We start from the raw sequence: 21,059 nt of genomic DNA, 5'->3' as shown, positions 1-21,059 counted from the left end.
TTTTACAGGCGCCGCCGCCTTCCGTTATTCTGTTCTTCTCTTCTTCTTCTTCTTCTTCTTCTTCAGATGTTGCCTCGCCGAGTCCTCCGCTCACAATGACGGGGACCGGGCACGCGGTGACTTATATAGGGACAAGGGGCGGGGTCTTCGGTTGATGTCACATGGGTTGATGTCACATGGTGACCCCCCACCCCCTTACGATGTCACAGTCCCGTAGGATGCTGGGACTGTCGCCATGTGACATCAACCCATGTGACATCAACCCATGTGACATCAACCGAAGACCCCGCCCATTGTCCCTATATAAGTCGCCGCGTGCCCGGTCCCCGTCATTGTGAGCGGAGGACTTGGCGAGGCAACATCTGAAGAAGAAGAAGAAGAGAAGAACAGAAGAACAGAAGGCGGCGGCGGCGACAGAAGACCGGGCCACCGCCTGTAAAAGAGCTAGAAGAAGGTGCGGTGGCCCGGCAGAAGAACCGAAGAGGGCGACAAGACCCCCGAAGTCGGAAGAAGAGGCCAGCGGCGAGGAAGAAAGCCGGGCTCCTCCGCTAGCAAAAGAGCTACAAGAAGATAGCGGAGGAGTCCGGCGAAAAGACCCCCGAAGACGGAAGACCCCCGGAGCTGTGCAATAAACTATTTTATCTTGTGTGTTGTGTTTTTTTGTACTTTATTTTACAGGTGAATGGGTAGGGGTACATTGTACCCCATACTCATTCACATAGGGTGGGGGGCCGGTATATGGGGGCCCCCTTATTAAAGGGGGCTCCCGGATTCCGATAAGCCCCCCACCCGCAGACCCCGACAACCAACGGCCAGGGTTGTCGGGAAGAGGCCCTTGTCCTCATCAACATGGGGACAAGGTGCTTTGGGGTGGGGGGCCGCGTGGCCCCCCCTTCCCCAAGGCACCCCCCATGTTGAGGGCACGCGGCCTGGTACGGCTCAGGAGGGGGGGGGGGGGGCGCTCGCTCGTCCCCCCTTTCCTGGCCGGCCGGGTAGCGTGCTCGTACAAGGGTTTGATGTGGACCTGGGGGGACCCCCACGTCGATTTTTTTCAGCGTTGGGGTTCCCCTTTAAGTCCATACCAGGCGGCGGGGCCAGCGACGTCTCCTTCGCGGGCCCCGCCTACCTGGAGACCCACTCGAAATGAGCAGACTTTTCTCCGGGCAGGAAAAGTCCGCTCATTTCAAAAGTACGGCGGGCTTGCATACACACGGCCGGATTGTCCGCCGAAGTGCGAGTCTGGCGGGAAGATTGGAGTGCAAAACTACTTTCTAAGTACACCATACTTTCGGGTCAAAAAAGTATGCCGGAGGCTACACACGGGGGGGATTGACCGGCGGACTTGAGTTTGCCGGACTTTTCCACCCGCTTGTTTGATCGTGTGTACGCGGCATAGGGGGCTAATTCTTCCTAATGGCCACAAGTGTAAGGACCATTCTTCCCACTGTCCATCAGACTATTATATCTTGAATTGTAGATATAGTCATTTTTAGCAGGGGTTCCCTGAGACCGGAAAGTTATTTCAGGGGTTCCTCTGTGTTGAAAAGGTTGAGAAAGGCTGTACTACAATATCAGATGGCGGCCAAATTTTCAATTCATATGCCTTCACAACAGGGGTTGTTTAGACCCTGGGTGTGTTTTTAGACATTGGTCTAAGCACCTGCATCCAAATTGCACAGTCTAGGTATAATGTTACCGCTTAGTCTGTGGGATAAATGTGTCTATTTTAATCCTTGAAAGTGATTATCTCTAGCAGCTAAAGCAGCCGCTACCAATAATTGCAAGAGAATCTAGCAGGCTGGTTGTGCCCAAGCTATCAGTTGATCAACTTGGTACAGTCAGCCTGACCATTATTGGTTCAGATCTCGACCGGTTCCTGCTTAACCAGAGGAGATTCAAACTGGTTATGGGTGGCCTTATAGCCTTAGACAGGTTGTCATATCTGCAGAGGTTGGGGGCTATGGTCTGTGTGTTCCATCCATCCTCCAGAGCAGTATAAATAATTTTGTTTTTTTCAATACTACTTGCTTATGTGCGTCTTACTTTGTAATTTCTGTTTTTTGTTTCTTTTTAACTTTATATGCACTTGCTGATTGGGAATATTTAATAGGATATTAATAAGCTGACTTTTGATTGCTCTGATTTAGATAACCTGTAACCTCTAGTGAGGGTAGTGTGCGTGTGGCCTAAATAAAACTGTGTACCACTATGCTTGAGCACAGAGTGTTTTGTTTGGAGGTGTCAGGGCAAGGTTTTTCACAAGACTGTAAGTTGTGACTGATGACAGCTTGAATATTTGTGTGCATGTTGTTTTTGGTTGCTTCCTATGACTGGATTTGGGGAATTTTGGATTCTCACGAGATTTTTGACATGTGGTGGTCAATTTCCAATAATAAATGATGGGTGGCAATACCTTGTGCATCACACATCCTTGTACATACATGCTTCTGCGACAGCTCAACAAACTGGTTAGAAAATTATGGAGCTTTTATGAGTACTATAAAAAAAGTGTGCTCCCTTGGTTCTCTCAGGCTCCGAATGGTCACTGAAAATGGGGCTAAAGCAAATAAATTTGAGTAGGGATAAATTGTTGTGAAATGGTTGTATTACAATTCTACATGTGTGCATGGATGTATGACTGCATAGCAACCTGAATCCCTGAATTGTACAATGAAGTTCAATGAGTACAGCTTGGTTCTAGTTTAGCTGTACTTGCTTAATTCAATTTTTTTTATGCCTTGATTGACTTAAAATATTTTATTTTTTTGTCAAAACATACACTTTAATCTGAATGTAGGGATGTTACCTGGACCAGTATGTCTTACCACATTAGTGCTGATGCATAATATGAGGATGCACAATATTGCTGGTGAAGTCTACAAGGGCTAATGCTGATAAATTTTTCAGCCACATATAATATGGGATTAGGAAGACCCCTCTCCAATCCTTCTTGATAGTCTGTGTCATATTGGATCCTGGTCTCCCAAGAAAACCTCTCATTGTAGTTGATTGTTTCATTAAATTGATGAATAGGATTCCCTGAAAAAAAAAAAAAAGAAACAAATACAGACCTTTAGAAAATGCCTGGAATTTCTGCTAATGGTTGAATTTACGCAACAAATTTCAGGTCACTTGATTTCTATTTACTCGTACAGGGTTGCTAGTTAAAGTATAAGTAAACCCTCCTATCATTTTCAGCCAAGGAAGCCGCCATCTTTGCCTCTGTTTAATCTACAACTGCCATGATGCTGCACATTTGATGAGTTATGACACCAGCCATTGGATGGTTTGATAGTTTGGTTGAGAGCACACCCAATAGGAGTGTTACATTGATCCGATTCAGTCAGTGCTAACCTGCACTGAAATAAGTCACGGAACATGTGGCATCACAGATTATTTCAATAACCCTCCTTTCATCAGACAGTTTGTAAGAAACAAACAACCAAATAGATAGCACTTTCGTTCTTCAATAGATCTCTAATAGAGGTCAGATCTACAGTTGGTTTAACTAAAACTACACTACATTCAAATGGTACCATAGAATGGTCCCAACCACTGAAGTAGCATTATAAACCTTGTTCTCATAACAACCTGCATTTCTGTCCCAGAAAAGCAGTGCATATATTGATCTGTCCTTGCTTACATGAATATGCAAATATCCCATCATTTTTCAAATTTTCAAGTTTTGATTGGTTGGGGTCCAAGAAGAAGCATAGCTATTGGGATGCAAAAAAGATGCATCCAAGATGTCTATTTTAATATATTGGTGAACTCTGTATATGTGCAAATCTATTTGGGATGGCAAGGCAATCATTCACCTTGCTCAAGATCTTAGTCAGTAGGACAATTCTTGTTTTAGCCTGCTCACTTCTTTTTTTTTTGTGTCTGTGCAGTGCTGGCAGCTAAGAGATCAAATTTCCACAATTAAATTACTGACCTTGCAGAATTCTAGTTAACCACTTCAATACAGGGCATTTATACACCTTCCTTACCAGACCAATTTTTAGCTTTCAGCACTCTCACACTTTGAACGCCAGTTACTCAGTCATGAAACACTGTACCCAAGCAACATTTTTATCATTTTTTTCATACAAATAGAGCTTTCTTTTGGTGGTATTTGATCACCACTGGGTTTTTTATTTTTTGTGACATAAGTGAAAAAAGAGCGGAAATTTTGAAAAAAAAACACTTTTTTTTAGTTTTTATGATAAAATTTTGCAAATAATTAATTTTTGTTCATAAATTTGGGCCGACATTTATACGGCTACATCTCTTTGGTAAAAATAAACCAAATTAGTGGATATTATTTAGTCTCTTTGAAAGCTATATACAAACTATGGTGCAAATCATTGAAAATTGATCACATCTGATCACACCTGATGTACTGACGGCCTATCTAATTTTTTTGAGGCTCTGAAATGTCAGGAAAGTACAAATACCCCCCAAATGACCCCTTTTTGAAAAGTAGACAGTACAGGGTGGTACTTAGTGAGAGGCATGGTGAGTTTTTTGAAGTTGTAATTTTTTCCCACAATTCTTGGGAAAAAGAAGATTTTTTATTTTTTATTTTTTTTTACAAAATTGTCATAATAACAAGTTATTTCTCATACCCAGCATATGCATACTTCCAATTGCACCCCAAAATACATTCTGCAACTCTTCCCGAGTATGGCAATACCACATGTGTGGGACTTTTACACAGGCTGGCCACACAGAGAGGCCCAACATGCGGGGAGCATCGTAAGGGGTTCTAGGAGCATAAATGACACCTCTAATTTCCCAACGACCTATTACATTTGTGAAGGCCCTGGAGCACCAGGACAGTAGAATTACCCACAAAATGACCCCATTTTGGAAAGCAAACACCCCAACGTATATTCTATGAGGCACAATGAGTCTTTTGAACAGTTAATTTTTTTCCACAAGTCTTCGGAAAACGTGGAAAGAAAATGAAAACATATTTTTTTTTACACAAAGTGGTCAGTTTATGAGCTATTTCTAAGGCCGCGTACACACGCGGGGACTGTCTGCCGAAACTAAGTTCGTCAAACAGTCCGCTCAAACTTTTGAATGAACGAACACGCCCACACACGGCACTTTTTGAGCGGACAAATACGGCAAACTTTGTTCGTCGTACTAATTCTGCGCAACTTTTGAAATGAGCGGACTCGCCCACACACGAGGTAACAGTCCGCTCATTTCGAGCGCGTGTGCAGGTAGGCGGGGCCCGCGACGGAGACGTCGCGGGCTCCGCCGCCTGGAATGTACTTAAAGGGGAACCCCAACGCCGAAAAAAATCGGCGTGGGGGTCCCCCCAAAGTCCACAACAGACCCTTGTCCGAGCACGCTACCCGGCCGGCCAGGAAAGGGGGGCGAGCGAGCGCGCCCCCCCTCCCGAGCCGTACCAGGCCGCGTGCCCTCAACATGCGGGGTGCCTTGGGGAAGGGGGGGCCGCGCGGCCCCCCCCACCCCAAAGCACCTTGTCCCCATGTTGATGAGGACAAGGGCCTCTTCCCGACAACCCTGGCCGTTGGTTGTCGGGGTCTGCGGGCGGGGGGCTTATCGGAATCCGGGAGCCCCCTTTAATAAGGGGGCCCCCGGATACCGGCCCCCCACCCTATGTGAATGAGTATGGGGTACAATGTACCCCTACCCATTCACCTGTAAAATAAAAGTACCCAAAAAAAAACACAACACACGAGATAAAATATTTTATTGCACAGCTCCGGGGGTCTTCCGTCTTCGGGGGTCTTCTCGCCGGACTCCTCCGCTATCTTCTTGTAGCTCTTTTGCTAGCGGAGGAGTCCGGCTTTCTTCCTCCCCGCCGCCGGCCTCTTCTCCCGACTTCGGGGGTCTTGTCCCCCTCTTCGGTTCTTCTGCCGGGCCACCGCGCCTTCTTATAGCTCTTTTACAGGCGGTGGCCCGGTCTTCTGTCGCCGCTGCCTTCCGTTCTTCTGCCGGGCCACCGCGCCTTCTTATAGCTCTTTTACAGGCGGTGGCCCGGTCTTCTGTCGCCGCCGCCTTCCGTTCTTCTGCCGGGCCACCGCGCCTTCTTATAGCTCTTTTAGAGGCAGTGGCCCGGTCTTCTGTCGCCGCTGTCGCCTTCCGGTCGCCTTCCGTTCTTCTTCTTGTTGTTCTTCTTCTTCTCCAGGAGATGTTGACACGTCACTCTCTCCGGCCGGAATGCCAGAGCCGCGCTGTGCGGCCACTTATATAGTGACAATGGGGCGGTGTCACATGGTATATGTCACATGGGTTGGTCACATGGGGACCCCGCCCCCTTACGATGTCATAGTCCCCATGTGACATCAACCCATGTGACCAACCCATGTGACATATACCATGTGACACCGCCCCATTGTCACTATATAAGTGGCCGCACAGCGCGGCTCTGACATTCCGGCCGGAGAGAGCGACGTGTCAACATCTCCTGGAGAAGAAGAAGAAGAAGAAGAAGAAGAACGGAAGGCGACCGGAAGGCGACAGCGGCGACAGAAGACCGGGCCACCGCCTCTAAAAGAGCTATAAGAAGGCGCGGTGGCCCGGCAGAAGAACGGAAGGCGGCGGCGACAGAAGACCGGGCCACCGCCTGTAAAAGAGCTATAAGAAGGCGCGGTGGCCCGGCAGAAGAACCGAAGAGGGGGACAAGACCCCCGAAGTTGGGAGAAGAGGCCGGCGGCGGGGAGGAAGAAAGCCGGACTCCTCCGCTAGCAAAAGAGCTACAAGAAGATAGCGGAGGAGTCCGGCGAGAAGACCCCCGAAGACGGAAGACCCCCGGAGCTGTGCAATAAAATATTTTATCTCGTGTGTTGTGTTTTTTTTTTGGGTACTTTTATTTTACAGGTGAATGGGTAGGGGTACATTGTACCCCATACTCATTCACATAGGGTGGGGGGCCGGTATCCGGGGGCCCCCTTATTAAAGGGGGCTCCCGGATTCCGATAAGCCCCCCGCCCGCAGACCCCGACAACCAACGGCCAGGGTTGTCGGGAAGAGGCCCTTGTCCTCATCAACATGGGGACAAGGTGCTTTGGGGTGGGGGGGCCGCGCGGCCCCCCCTTCCCCAAGGCACCCCGCATGTTGAGGGCACGCGGCCTGGTATGGCTCGGGAGGGGGGGCGCCCTCGCTCGCTCGCCCCCCTTTCCTGGCCGGCCGGGTAGCGTGCTCGGACAAGGGTCTGTTGTGGACTTTGGGGGGACCCCCACGCCGATTTTTTCGGCGTTGGGGTTCCCCTTTAAGTCCATACCAGGCGGCGGGGCCAGCGACGTCTCCTTCGCGGGCCCCGCCTACCTGGAGACGCGCTCGAAATGAGCAGACTTTCCTCCGAGCGGGAACAGTTTGCTCATTTCGAAAGTGGCCTACACACGGGCGGACTGTCCGCTCAAACCAAGTTTCAGCGGACAGTTTTTCGGAATTTCCGAAAAACTTTGTTCGTCAAACTGTCCGCTGAAACTGTCCGCTGAAGCCCCACACACGAGCGGACTGTCCGCTGAAACACTGTTCAGCGGACAAAGTTGAGCGAACAGTCCGCCCGTGTGTACGCGGCCTAACTCGCAGCATGTACATAGCAAAAATTACACCCCAAAATACATTCTGCTACTCATCCTGAGTATGGCAATACAACATGTGTGTGACTTTTACACAGCTTGTCCACATACAGAGGCCCAACATGCAGGGAGCGACGTCAGGTGTTTTAGGAGCATAATTGACACCTCTAATTTCCTAACGACCTATTACATTTGTGAAGGCCCTGGAGCACCAGGACAATGGAATTAACCACAAAATGACCCCATTTTGGAAAACAAACACCCCAAAGTATATTCTATGAAGCATTATGAGTCTTTTGAATGGTTAATTTTTTTTACACAAGTCTTCAGAAAACGTGAAAAGAAAATTAAAATCTTTTTTTTTTTTTTTACACAAAGTTGTCCATTTATAAGATATTTCTAACACATAGCGTGTACATAGCAAAAATTACACCCCAAAACACATTCTGCTACTCCTCCTGAGTATTGCAATACCACATGTGTGAGACTTTTACACAGCCTGGCCATATACAGAGGTCCAACATTGAAGTGGTACCTTCAGGCATTCTAGGAGCATAAATGACACATCTCATTTCGTTCCTACCTTTCACACTTTTGAAGGTCCTGGAGCACCAGGACAATGGAATTACCCACAAAATTACCCCATTTTGGAAAGCAAACCCCCAATGTGTATTCTGAGGCATGGGCTGCAAATAGATACTCGGGTACTCTGAGTGGCTGGTGACAGGTACTCTGTTACACCAACGGGCTGGTGACACCTACTCGGGTACTCCGATAGGCTGGTGACAGGTACTCGGGTACTCCGACGGGCTGGTGACAGGTACTCGGGTACTCCGACGGTCTGGTGACAGGCATTCAGGTACTCAGATGAACTGTGACAGGTACTCAGATAGACTGTGACAGGTACTCAGATGAACTGTGACAGATACACAGGGACTCAGATGGGCTGTGACAGGTACTCAGGTAGGCTGTGGCAGGTACTCAGGTACTCGGGTACTCAGATGGGCTGTGACAGGTACTCGGGTACTCAGATGGACTGTGACAGGTACTCGGGTACTCAGATGGGCTGTGACAGGTACTCAGGTACTTGGGTACTCAGATGGGCTGTGACAGGTACTCAGGTACTCGGGTACTCAGATGGGCTGTGACAGATACTCAGGTACTCAGATGGGCTGGGACAGGTACTCAGGTACTCGGGTACTCAGATGGGCTGTGACAGGTACTCAGATGGGCTGGGACAAGTACTCAGGTACTCAGATGGACTGTGACAGGTACACAGATGGACTGTGACAGGTACTCAGATGGGCTGTGACGGTTACTCAGATGGGTTGTGACAGGTACTCAGGTACTCTGGTATTCAGATGGGCTGTGACAGGTACTCAGGTACTTGGGTACTTAGATGGGCTGTGACAGGTACTCGGGTACTCAGGTGGGCTGGGACAGGTACTCATGTACTCATATGGGCTGGGACAGGTACTTAGTTACTCGGGTACTCAGATGGGCTGGGGCAGGTACTCGGGTACTCAGATGGGCTGACAGGTGCTCAGGTACTCAGGTACTCAGATGGGCTGACAGGTGCTCAGGTACTCGGGTACTCAGATGGGCTGACAGGTGCTCAGGTACTCGGATACTCAGATGGACTGTGACAGGTACTCAGATGGGCTGTGACAGGTACTTAGGTACTCAGATGGGCTGTGACAGGTACTCGGGTACTCAGTTGGGCTGACAGGTACTCAGGTACTCGGGTACTCAGATGGGCTGACAGGTACTCAGGTACTCAGATGGGCTGGGACAGGTACTCGAGTACTCAGATGGGCTGACAGGTACTCAGGTACTCGGGTACTCAGATGGGCTGACAGGTACTCAGGTATTCAGATGGGCTGACAGGTACTCAGGTACTCGGGTACTCAGATGGGCTGACAGGTACTCAGGTACTCAGATGGGCTGGGACAGGTACTCGGGTACTCAGATGGGCTGACAGGTACTCAGGTACTCGGGTACTCAGATGGGCTGACAGGTACTCAGGTATTCAGATGGGCTGACAGGTACTCAGGTACTCGGGTACTCAGATGGGCTGGGACAGGTACTCGGGTACTCGGGTACTCAGATGGGCTGACAGGTACTCAGGTACTCAGATGGGCTGTGATGGGTGATGACAGGTACTTTGATGGGTGGTGACAGGTACTTTGATGGGTGGTAATCAGTGTGTGATTTGTGTACACTAGGCGGTAACAAGATGTTACCGCAATCTCCTCCTCACACACGATCAGTGTGTGAGGAGGAGAACCCGGTAACATCTCGTTACCGCGGTTAGTTTACATTCTGTGACCGGCTGTGATTGGACACAGCCGGTCACGTGGTAAAGAGCCAATTTCATTGGCTCTTTACTGCGATTGGGGCTGGGCTGTGTCAGGGTGACAAGCCGCATCCCCGATCGCTGCTCTGCATGCGCCCGAGGCGCGTGCACGAGCGCTGTAATGTCGCAGTACATGTGACCGGCTGTGATTGGACACAGCCGGTCACATGTATCGGGGGGTGTGGATGGGGATGGAAACCATACAGATCAGGGATGGGCTGTGTCCGAGGGACATACCTCATCCACGATCCCATCTGTGGCCGTCATATGACTATGGCCGGGTATTGAAGTGGTTAAAGTGGTTGTAAGGCCATTGTTTCATAATCATACAATCCCCTATGTTAGATAACATTATGTGTCCCAGTGTCTCTGCTTTATATAAAATATGCAGATTTCTGGACTTGTGCAGTCTGTTTTGTTCCTAATTAATATTCAGACACATTTTTCGTCATTCGGAGATTCAGATATATCTGCATACCCGCATAATAACGTAACAAAATTCACCCGAATTTTGGAGATTCGGACTGAAATTCAAATTTTTCCTTGAACTCCAGTAGAATTCTAACTACACATAATGCTGAAATCAAAAACTATGTGTTGGTGTGAGTACCATTTCGAAATAATGCTGTTTTTGTTAAACCAATGGTGATTTACAGAGTCATGGCAATCATTTGATGAAGATTTTCCTTGTTTGTTCACTTTACTGCATTCAAATAGAAAACAATATATCAATTTTGTGTCAACCAATTACAAAATTTATTAATTTGAACATTTCGAATAAAAAAAATCTGTAAATTTGAAGAAAATTAAAAAATTCTGAATACGAATTCCGAAAACAAATTGACCAAATCAACCGAATCGAACTAAACAAAATAACTAGATTAACAAATCGAAATGAAATTTGTATTTTTTTTTGGCATGCATGTGTCTACTGATTTCTACCTTATTTCAGAGCACCTCTAGGCGCTCACGTGACTGCTCGCAGCTTTCTGGGCTGACATCTACAGCTGGAGGGGCCAAGAACTTCCGCTTATGTCAGCCGGGACAAAGAGAGGAAAGGAGGAGAGCAGCAGGCTGTCATGTGAGCTATGAATGGAGCTCTGAAATAAGGTAGAAATATGGACATTTTTTATACAGCACAGACACTGGAGCACATAATGTTATCTAATAGAGGGGATTGTATGATTATGATACAGTTATAACAGCAGCAGGAAGAAGGGAATGAGAGGGGAACATAGCGGCACTGTCACTAGCTGACAGGCAGGGAGGGGAAAGAGGTGGACGGAGGAGAGCTGCGGATGATGGAGGCACGTAAACTGACCACGCTGTCTGGGCTCAGCAGCCATGATAAACCATAGTGAGTTTACGGGGGGGGGGGGGGGGGGGGGCAGAACCAGGCAAGATCAGACAGGTGTTTTAGATGATACAAGGGGCCAAATTGCACAAGCACCATGTTGTTATGCATGCTTTAAGGCTGGATTCATACCTATGCATTTTTTGTGCTTTTTGCATTTTGCAGATTTGCACTACAGAACATGTTCCATAGGAAACCATGTTAAATGGACTGCAGTGCAAATCTGCAAAATGCACTAAAAATGCATAGGTGTGAATCCAGCCTAAGGGAACAGGATCGATTTTTTTTTTAGGGATACATATGCTTTAATATGAGTTTTTAGACAATCCTTTGTATATACCGTATTTATCAGCATATAACACGCACATTCATTTTAAGAGGGATGTTTCAGGGAAAAAAACGTACATTTTTAATAAGGAACTTTGAAGCAAAATAAGGGTCAGTGCCCATCTTCAGCCTCACCATTGCCATCAATGCAGCCTGATCAATGCCCATCTGCAGCCTCATCAGTCCACATCAATGCAGCCACACCATTGCCTTCAATGCCGCAGCCTCACCATTGCCATCAGTGCAGCCTGATCAATGCCCATCTGCAGCTTAGAGGGGACAGGCAGGAGGGCGGGACAAGCTTCGACAGATTACATACAGTGAGAATCTCCTATGATAGACAGAACAGTGATCCAATGGTGGCCCAGGAGATGGGACTTCCTATTACAGAGGCCGCCAAGTAAACATGAGATTCTCACTGTATGTAATCTGACAGCGCTCATCCTGCCACCTCCCTGTCCCCTCCAAAACAGTTAAAATTGAAGTATTGGTGTATGACACTCACACACTATTTGCACCTGATTTTCATGGTGAAAAAAATGAGTGTTATACGCCAATAAATACAGTAGTCCAAATTGCATTTTTATACCATAATTGATTATCTTGAATCACACTAGAAATGCAAATTCTTCCTAGGAGAAATACTTTCAAGATGATAGTAAATTCTGGTATATGATATCCTAGCAAACACATCTATTCAGCAGCTTTGTTTTTAATGCCGTTTGTTTCCATGACACACTAACTGCAATGTTTATGGGCCCATGCTTCTTCCCAGAGTTATAGTCAGCATGGCAGCCAGTAAAATTCTTCTTTCAGGGTCATGGATACAGCAAACACATTAGATTCTACAGAATGAAAAAAAAACATCCCTGGTACTGGTGCTTTGCAAGGTTATGTCTTTACTGCAACTTTAGACATACTGTAGGCACATGGTAAATCACAGATGCATATGAAAATGTCAGCTTAACCTTTTTACATTAGAGACCCATTCTTCATATTTAAACAATATTTGAATTTGAATTGAGTTAACCCATGACATTTGAATCCTCCCATTACATGAAATTGTATACATTTTTTGACCATGAGTCAAAGGTTCTACCAGTGCTTTCTTCATGATATTGCTTAAAAGCGGTTCTGCACTCATAATAATACATTTGCCCATTCTGTTGCCTCTAGACCGTACATTTGATAATGCCACATGTTTTTTTTTTTTTATTAATCTACCTTTTGTAATTCGTAGTTTTTTATTTTCCTCCCCTGCGGCGATGGGCGGTCTCTTGCGGGGATCAGCATCACTTCCTGCTGAAGCCCGCACTGTCTCCTGGGATCTCGTCCAAGTAATCCCAGGAGACATTGCGGCTAATGCACCCGAAATCTCGCGAGACAGGAGACAGTGCGGGCTTCAGCAGGAAGTGATGCTGATCCCCGCAAGAGACCGCCCATCGCCGCAGGGGAGGAAAATAAAAAACTACGAATTACAAAAGGTAGATTAATAAAAAAAAAAAAACATGTGGCATTATCAAATGTACGGTCTAGAGGCAACAGAATGGGCAAATGTATTATTATGAGTGCAGAACCGCTTTAAACAAGTTTGGAATCTGCAGTAATTTTTTTTAATTAGGGTTCCTGCCCCTTTTCCTGATAAATTGCTTGAAATTTTTGTGCTGCCGAAACATCTCCCTTAGCCTATATGTGCTGCCAAAACATCTCTCAAAAGAAATACGGTAGGCAGAATATTAGTTAACACCAATAGGTGTTGGAAACTAAAATGTGCAAGAAGAGTTGAATGCCAAAGCTACCACTCTTGTAAGCTTTAAACATAACAATTTAAAAGTATGGTTACAACTAACGAACACAAGTTTTTAAACTGTAGGTACATGTCAAAATCTTTGGATACATGCAAATATTCATCTGAATGCATAAGTGACACCTATCAGGAATTTGTGAACAATACAACTATATGTCTGGGTACAATGGACTTAAAGTGACTGTGTCCCTTGAATAGAATAGTAAAAAAGTGCTCCTTGCAAAGCTGCAACAAAGACAGTTAATGCTAACCCGTTCTATGCTGATGATCTTTTATGTATTAAAAATATATAGATGCCTGAAGAATCTTTAGATCCTGACACTTCTAGATGTCAGATACCTGGTCCTCAGCTGTGCATAGTGGTGGAGTCACCCCGCCCATAGATTGCTACTGTGTCCTTTAGTGAGAAATATATATATATATATTGTATAAAAATTTCCTTGCAGAGGACAACTGTTTTTTACATTTGCATTCTAGTGACACAGTCTAAAAAATGATCTAACTGTTAATATAATTTTAATCCAAACATAATACTTAGCAGTCCTGCCATGGTCCGGTCATTGTCCAGGCACTTCCTGTTACAGGTGACAACACTTTGTTCATGTCTCCAAGTTGTTTGCCTGCATTGTCATCCTGTCACATGCACTTCTGGTGACTAATTACTAGACATTTACACTGCCGAAAAATTTGTTAGTTTTTGTTTCATTTGTGTTTTTCTTGTTTGTTTCTCTTTAGTTTTTCAAGAGATTTCGTTATGAATGCAACTAGTAAATTAGAATTTTTGAATTTGCAACTTTATGAATTTACGAGTTTACAAAAATTCTTTAATTCAAAAATCTGAAAATAAGAAAGAAAATCCAAAAATTTGAAAAAATAACTAACTATTCAATTATAGGTATTGGAATTTACTTTAAAATTTGGCTGTTAGTAAACGTAACGAATATGAATTTATCTGAAGTTATGAGTTATCCGAAATAACGAATGCTGCATCTAAACAAATGGAACAGAACAAATGACTAGATGATGATGATGATTATAATAATAATACATTTTTATTATCATTTATTTTTATTAATTCATTATGTTTTATTCTTTATTTTGGATAAATTCCTATTCGTTACATTCGCTAACAGCCAAATTTGAAAGGAAATTCCAATACCTATAATTTAATAGTTAGTAATCGTTAAGTTATTATTAGTTAGTTACTACTTCAGATTTCCAAATATTCGAATTTATGAATATTCGTAAAAAAGGTTTTTCATTAATTTGGATATTTCCAAATGAACTAATTTGTCAAAATTTGGTAAAAAATGAATTTGGAATGAAACTAATGGCACATGTCTACTGATTACAGCTGTGCTGACACTCATTGCACAGGCAAGTTTCACCATTGTCACCATTGTAAACATTGAGCAGTAAAATGCAGCTGCTGCTAGTGCACATGCATGTAAACAGGAAGTGCCTGGAAAAATGGTTGAGGAGATCAACAGCACTGGGATGCAAAAGAGATGGTAAAAAATTAAATTAGTATTTTCTAAAAAAAAAAAAAAAAAAAAGAAGGCAATTGTTTCTGATAAACTGTTTATTAGAGAACTAAACCTCATCCAGATAGTGGTTCCATTTTCTTCTGAGGAAGTATTGCTATTTACTCAATATTACTGGACTACTTGTTGTTGATAGAATAATTATCAAAGAGAAGAAGAAAATACCTGCCAGAGTAATATTTAAACCCCTTAATCCGACCCATAATCCAATACTGGCATTCACCATGGTATGACTGAAAGACTTGTATACAGTTGTGACAGTTATAGATCCAACCTCCCAGTCACGAGTAAAGTTAACACCTGTAGAAATGGATAGAAGAACATATAGGACATTTATGAGTTTATTCACCAAACATGATACAAAGATTTGCTTCTAATGAGTGAGATAAGTCACATCAGGAGTAATGCAGCAGAATTTAACCTGATCCTCAGTTGCTTCAAAAACAGCACAATTTAATTTATTGAGGAGTCTGTAATGCAGTGTGTGCCCACTCGGAGTATAGACAAAGACCATTTGCTTAGTGAGGCACAGGAAAGACTTCACAGCGGATAGAGTAGACTGTGTAGAAGGCCTTAGAAATCTGTCTTCTTATGCCGCGTACACACGAGCGGACTGTATGACGTACTTAGTCTGGCGTACTTTCCGCCAGACTGTCCGTCGGACTTTCCGAACGGGCTACTTGCCCACACACGGCACTTTTTCAGCGGACTAATACAGCGTACTAAGTCTGCCGTACTATCCGCCCTACTTTTGAAATGAACGGACTCGCTCACACACGCGGAGGAAAGTCCGCTCATTTCGAGCGCGTCTCCAGGTAGGCGGGGCCCGCGAAGGAGACGTCGCTGGCCCCGCCGCCTGGTATGGACTTAAAGGGGAACCCCAACGCCGAAAAAAATCGGTGTGGGGGTCCCCCCCAAAGTCCACAACAGACCCTTGTCCGAGCACGCTACCCGGCCGGCCAGGAAAGGGGGGCGAGCGAGCACCTCCCCTCCTGAGCCGTACCAGGCCGCGTGCCCTCATTATGGGGGGTGCCTTGGGGAAGGGGGGCCGCGCGGCCCCCCCACCCCAAAGCACCTTGTCCCCATGTTGATGAGGACAAGGGCCTCTTCCCGACAACCCTGGCTGTTGGTTGTCGGGGTCTGCCGGCGGGGGGCTTATCGGAATCCGGGAGCCCCCTTTAATAAGGGGGCCCCCCACCCTATGTGAATGAGTATGGGGTACAATGTACCCCTACCCATTCACCTGTAAAATAAAAGTACAAAAAAAAAAACACAACACACGAGATAAAATACTTTATTGCACAGCTCCGGGGGTCTTCCGTCTTCGGGGGTCTTCTCGCCGGACTCCTCCGCTATCTTCTTGTAGCTCTTTTGCTAGCGGAGGAGTCCGGCTTTCTTCCTCGCCGCCGGCCTCTTCTCCCGACTTCGGGGGTCTTGTCCCCCTCTTCGGTTCTTCTGCCGGGACACCGCGCCTTCTTATAGCTCTTTTACAGGTGGTGGCCCGGTCGTCTGTCGCCGTCGCCGCGGCCGCCGCCTTCCGTTCTTCTTCTTCTTCTTCTTCTTCTCCTTCTTCTCCAGGAGATGTTGACTCGACGCTCTCTCCGGCCACAATGCCAGGGACGCGCTGCGCGGCCACTTATATAGGGACAAGGGGCGGTGTCACATGGCTTTATGTCACATGGGTTGGTGTCACATGGTGACCCCGCCCCATTACGATGTCATAGTACCCATGTGACATCAACCCATGTGACCAACCCATGTGACATAAAGCCATGTGACACCGCCCCTTGTCCCTATATAAGTGGCCGCGCAGCACGGCCCTGGCATTGTGGCCGGAGAGAGCGTCGAGTCAACATCTCCTGGAGAAGAAGGAGAAGAAGAAGAACGGAAGGCGGAGGCGGCGGCGGCAACAGAAGACCGGGCCACCACCTGTAAAAGAGCTATAAGAAGGTGCGGTGGCCCGGCAGAAGAACCGAAGAGGGGGACAAGACCCCCGAAGTCGGGAGAAGAGGCCGGCGGCGAGGAAGAAAGCCGGACTCCTCCGCTAGCAAAAGAGCTACAAGAAGATAGCGGAGGAGTCCGGCGAGAAGACCCCCGAAGACGGAAGACCCCCGGAGCTGTGCAATAAAGTATTTTATCTCGTGTGTTGTGTTTTTTTTTGTACTTTTATTTTACAGGTGAATGGGTAGGGGTACATTGTACCCCATACTCATTCACATATGGTGGGGGGCCGGTATCCGGGGGCCCCCTTATTAAAGGGGGCTCCTGGATTCCGATAAGCCCCCCGCCGGCAGACCCCGACAACCAACGGCCAGGGTTGTCGGGAAGAGGCCCTTGTCCTCATCAACATGGGGACAAGGTGCCCCCCATGTTGAGGGCACGCGGCCTGGTACGGCTCAGGAGGGGGGGCTCTCGCTCGCCCCCCTTTCCTGGCCGGCCGGGTAGCGTGCTCGGACAAGGGTCTGTTGTGGACTTTGGGGGGGACCCCCACGCCGTTTTTTTTCGGCGTTGGGGTTCCCCTTTAAGTCCATACCAGGCAGCGGGGCCAGCGGCGTCTCCTTCGCGGGCCCGGCCTACCTGGAGACGCGCTCGAAATGAGCGGACTTTTCTCCGGGCGGGAAAAGTCCGCTCATTTCAAAAGTACGGCGGACTAGCATACACACGGCCGGATTGTCCGCCGAAATGCGAGTACGACGGACAGAATTTCGAAAAAACCGAAATTCTTAGTACGCCGGACTGCACGCTGAAAAAGTCCGCTGAAGCCCACACACGAGCGGACTGTCCGCTGAAATGTGTTTCGGCGGACTAAGTACGCCATACAGTCCGCCCGTGTGTACGCGGCATTACTGTTCTGTTTCAAATGCAGATATATGTATTTATATACCCCTTTAGACCTAGTCTGTGTGGACAGCACTTCCGGCATTTCCCCACCTAGGCGATTCACAAGGGCTCCTAGGATAGCGGCGTTATGTATCCCAGAAGTCCTTGTGAATCACCTACTGATGAAATCTTGCATTATTTACAGACCTTAAATAATGCAAACGTGTCTGATTGACAGGTTGCAATAGCAATGGGGCGGGAACTTCCGCCAATGCCAACATTGCTATGGCAAGGAAGACGGAGAGCCATGCAGCAGCATTACTATGCATGTGTAAAATCAGGAGGAAATATCGGAAATGAAGAAAGGAGGGCTTCAGATGCCCACAGCTTAAATGGAACCTGTCTGCTTCCGAGATCAGTAGGTACAAAACTATTTTTAAGGAAAGTAAAATTGCAACACATATGACATGTTGCAATTGTTAATGTACATGTTTGGACAAATGCAGAGCAATTTAAAGTGTTTGGGGGACTGGAACTCTGCTTTAACTACTTATTAAATCAAATTTAGGATCCATGCACACTAGATGCTCAAAAAAATGTGTTTAGGAGCATTTACAAAAGTGTTTAGTAGCATTTCTGTTAAGAAGCAGTCAGCCACCAGCATCCTTAACAACCAGTAAATAGCTGTTTGTTAAGTAGCAGGCCAGCAAGCCAACCACCACATCCTTAAGGACTGATGACTCATCAGTTGTCAGCAAGGTTTCCCACTGACAGCTGAATGTAAACAAAATAATTGCTGGCAATAAAAAAAATAAAAAAACAGCATGGGGGTCCCCCAATCCATACCAGGCCCTTTCGGGTCTGGTACGGATTTTAAAGGGAACCCATGCCAAAAAGTTTTTAAAAAATGGCATGGGGTCTCCCTCAAATCCATACCAGAGCCTTAGGTCTGGTATGGATTTTGAGGGTAACCCTGCGCCAACATTTTTTAAAAAAATAGTGTGGGGGCCCAAAATCAATACCGGATCCTTATCTGAGCATACAGCCTGGCGAGCCAGGAAGGTGGGGGACAAAGTACCTTGTCCCTATATTGATGAGGACAAAGGCCTCTTTCCCACAAACCTGGCCCGGTGGTTGTGGTGGTGCGGGGGGTGACTTATCAGAATCTAGAACAAGAGAGGCCCCTAGCTCCCCCCCCCATGTGAATGTCATTCACTAAAAAAAGTGTCTAAAAGTCAATAAAAAACGCACACACAGTCCTTTATTATAAAAACAAAAATGTCCCCCGGTATAGATCCATCGTCAATCGCCAAATCAAAAAAAGGCTGCTTAGCAGAGGTTAAAAACATTTAGGAACTTCTAGGAGCTGTCCTTTTTTTTCTGCTGGCAAATCGCATCCAAAAAACACAGGAAAAAAAAAAAAATTCTGCTCCTAGAAGCCGAAGCTTGAACAATTCTTCTAGCCTTCAATAGTTTGAATGGTCACATAGGATTACACTATTTGCTTCTGGGGCAGAAAAAAAAATGCTCAAAGTAGCTTCTAGAAACTTAAAAATAAGTTACTTCAAATAAAGCCTTTGTTTTTACTTTATTTTACTTCAGATAAGTGCAATAATAAAGCATGTTTCCTGACGCCTTCATGGCAGCACACACTGGGTTGTGACTCCGCCCCCACAACCTGACAGGATTAGATTAACTATAAATTTGAAGGGGAGACACCCTGCTGCATTCTCTTTTTTATCCTCACCTGACAGGTTGGACGGACGGAGTTTTCCTGTTACAGATGAATAAGCCTCTACCGCATTCGCCCCAGCAGGTTCAAGCCTCTCCTGTTTGGAAGTCCCTCCTGTACAGTCTCTAAAGGAGCTTCTATGGAGGGAACCCCCGCTCTGGTGGTCTCAAGGGGCTACTGGATTTCTGGCATTACCAAAGCTTTAAAGAAGCTTTTTTACCTTTGCAGTGGACTCCTTTTCTTCCTTTGCCTATTAATTCCTCTTATTTAAATAATATCCATCTTTTATTCCTATAGTAAGTGGTGGTTTATATTCCCTTTTTTTCTCTACCTTTGGGATTGCTGTCTCTTGTAGTCCCCTGTCATGGCTGCCGTTTGTTTCTCCTTCAGTGGTGTTTTCTCTATGCTGTAATTTCAGCCTAGATGGCGCCGTTCGGCCACTCTGAGCACGTGCAGTGCTAGTGTTTTTTTTTTTCTTCCCCCTATGTTTTCAATGTGTGTTCCCTTATCCAAAATGGCGCCGGAACACTCGGGACGCTTCTGTGCATGCGCAGAGCGTCAATTAGCCGCCACAATGGCGCTATTTTCAAATACAGAGCTGTATTTCTCTGTGATTCTGCTGTGCAATCTGCAAAACTTAAGGAAGGTTGCTGCCTCTGCATGTAGATCACTCTGCAGTCTCCAGGTAAGTCCCTGTGGGACTCCTATATATATTATTATTATTGTTATTATATTGTTTCTTGCAGATAAACTTTGTTAATAAATAATATATATATTTATATTTATAAGTGAATTGTGTGTGTGTATATATATATATGTATATATGTACACATTATTTCTCTATATATCTCAGACTGTCCTTCACCCCTTTTTTTCTATGGAGTCCACTGCCCACGCAGACCACCATCAGCAAGTTAGGTAAGAGGCTTTACCGGGCAAGGTAAGTATTGAAGGGGAGAAAAAAAGAGTGCCAGACGTTAAATGCTGCATTTTTTTGGCAGCCCGTCTAGATCAAGAGGCGCAAGTTCCAGCCATGGGAGAAGGTCTAGCCATACGTCTAGCAGGATGTCCCGCAGGAGCCGCTCAAGATCTCCTTCATGGCACTGAAGACACAGCCACTCACAACATAGCTACTCACGCCACAGTCGATCAAGTCGCAGGAGATCTCCTTCCTCACAATGTCAAAGCCGCCACACCCAACCTGCAGCAAACGCTTGCTGGGTATGCGGCGCTCCGGCACTGCCAGATAACTTGCCTGTCGCAGACGCAAGAATTGCTACAGACCTCATAAGAGAATCAGTGCGGGAGTCCATACTGGAAACAACAACACCAGCATTAGAGAGAGCTGCTCCCAGTACATCTTCAGCAGACCCCCATCTCACTCACGACCGAAAGATGGACCTAGAATTGAAGAAGGCATATTCCATGGCTGGGGGAGCCTGTAGACCAGCAATTACCACAGCAGCAGTGGCCACAGCCATCTCAGGATGGGCATCTAAAATAGAAAAAGACCTACAGGATGGCATTGAAATGGGAAAGATTATTTTCTCTCTGCAAGAAGTCAAGCTAGCA

General features: G+C 46.3%; 1 protein-coding gene across 1 annotated transcript in view; it reads right to left on the bottom strand.

Moving 5' to 3' along the window:
- Positions 1-21,059, bottom strand: part of LOC143964275 (dual oxidase maturation factor 1-like) — a 99,821-nt gene that overhangs the window by 25,882 nt on the left and 52,880 nt on the right. Inside the window, exons 4-5 of the mRNA XM_077473979.1 lie at positions 15,101-15,235; positions 2,826-3,039 (exon numbers count right to left, since the gene is read on the bottom strand). Coding sequence (XP_077330105.1) covers positions 2,826-3,039; positions 15,101-15,235 — 349 coding nt within the window. The remainder of the gene's footprint in view (positions 1-2,825; positions 3,040-15,100; positions 15,236-21,059) is intronic.

Source organism: Lithobates pipiens, unplaced genomic scaffold (genome assembly GCF_037356315.1).
Source record: "Lithobates pipiens isolate NorthernLeopardFrog02 unplaced genomic scaffold, aLitPip1_a1.2 Scaffold_8, whole genome shotgun sequence".
NCBI lineage: Eukaryota > Metazoa > Chordata > Amphibia > Anura > Ranidae > Lithobates > Lithobates pipiens.
The sequence above is the reverse complement of the archived record's forward strand: the minus strand, read 5'-3'. Positions and strand labels throughout refer to the sequence as shown.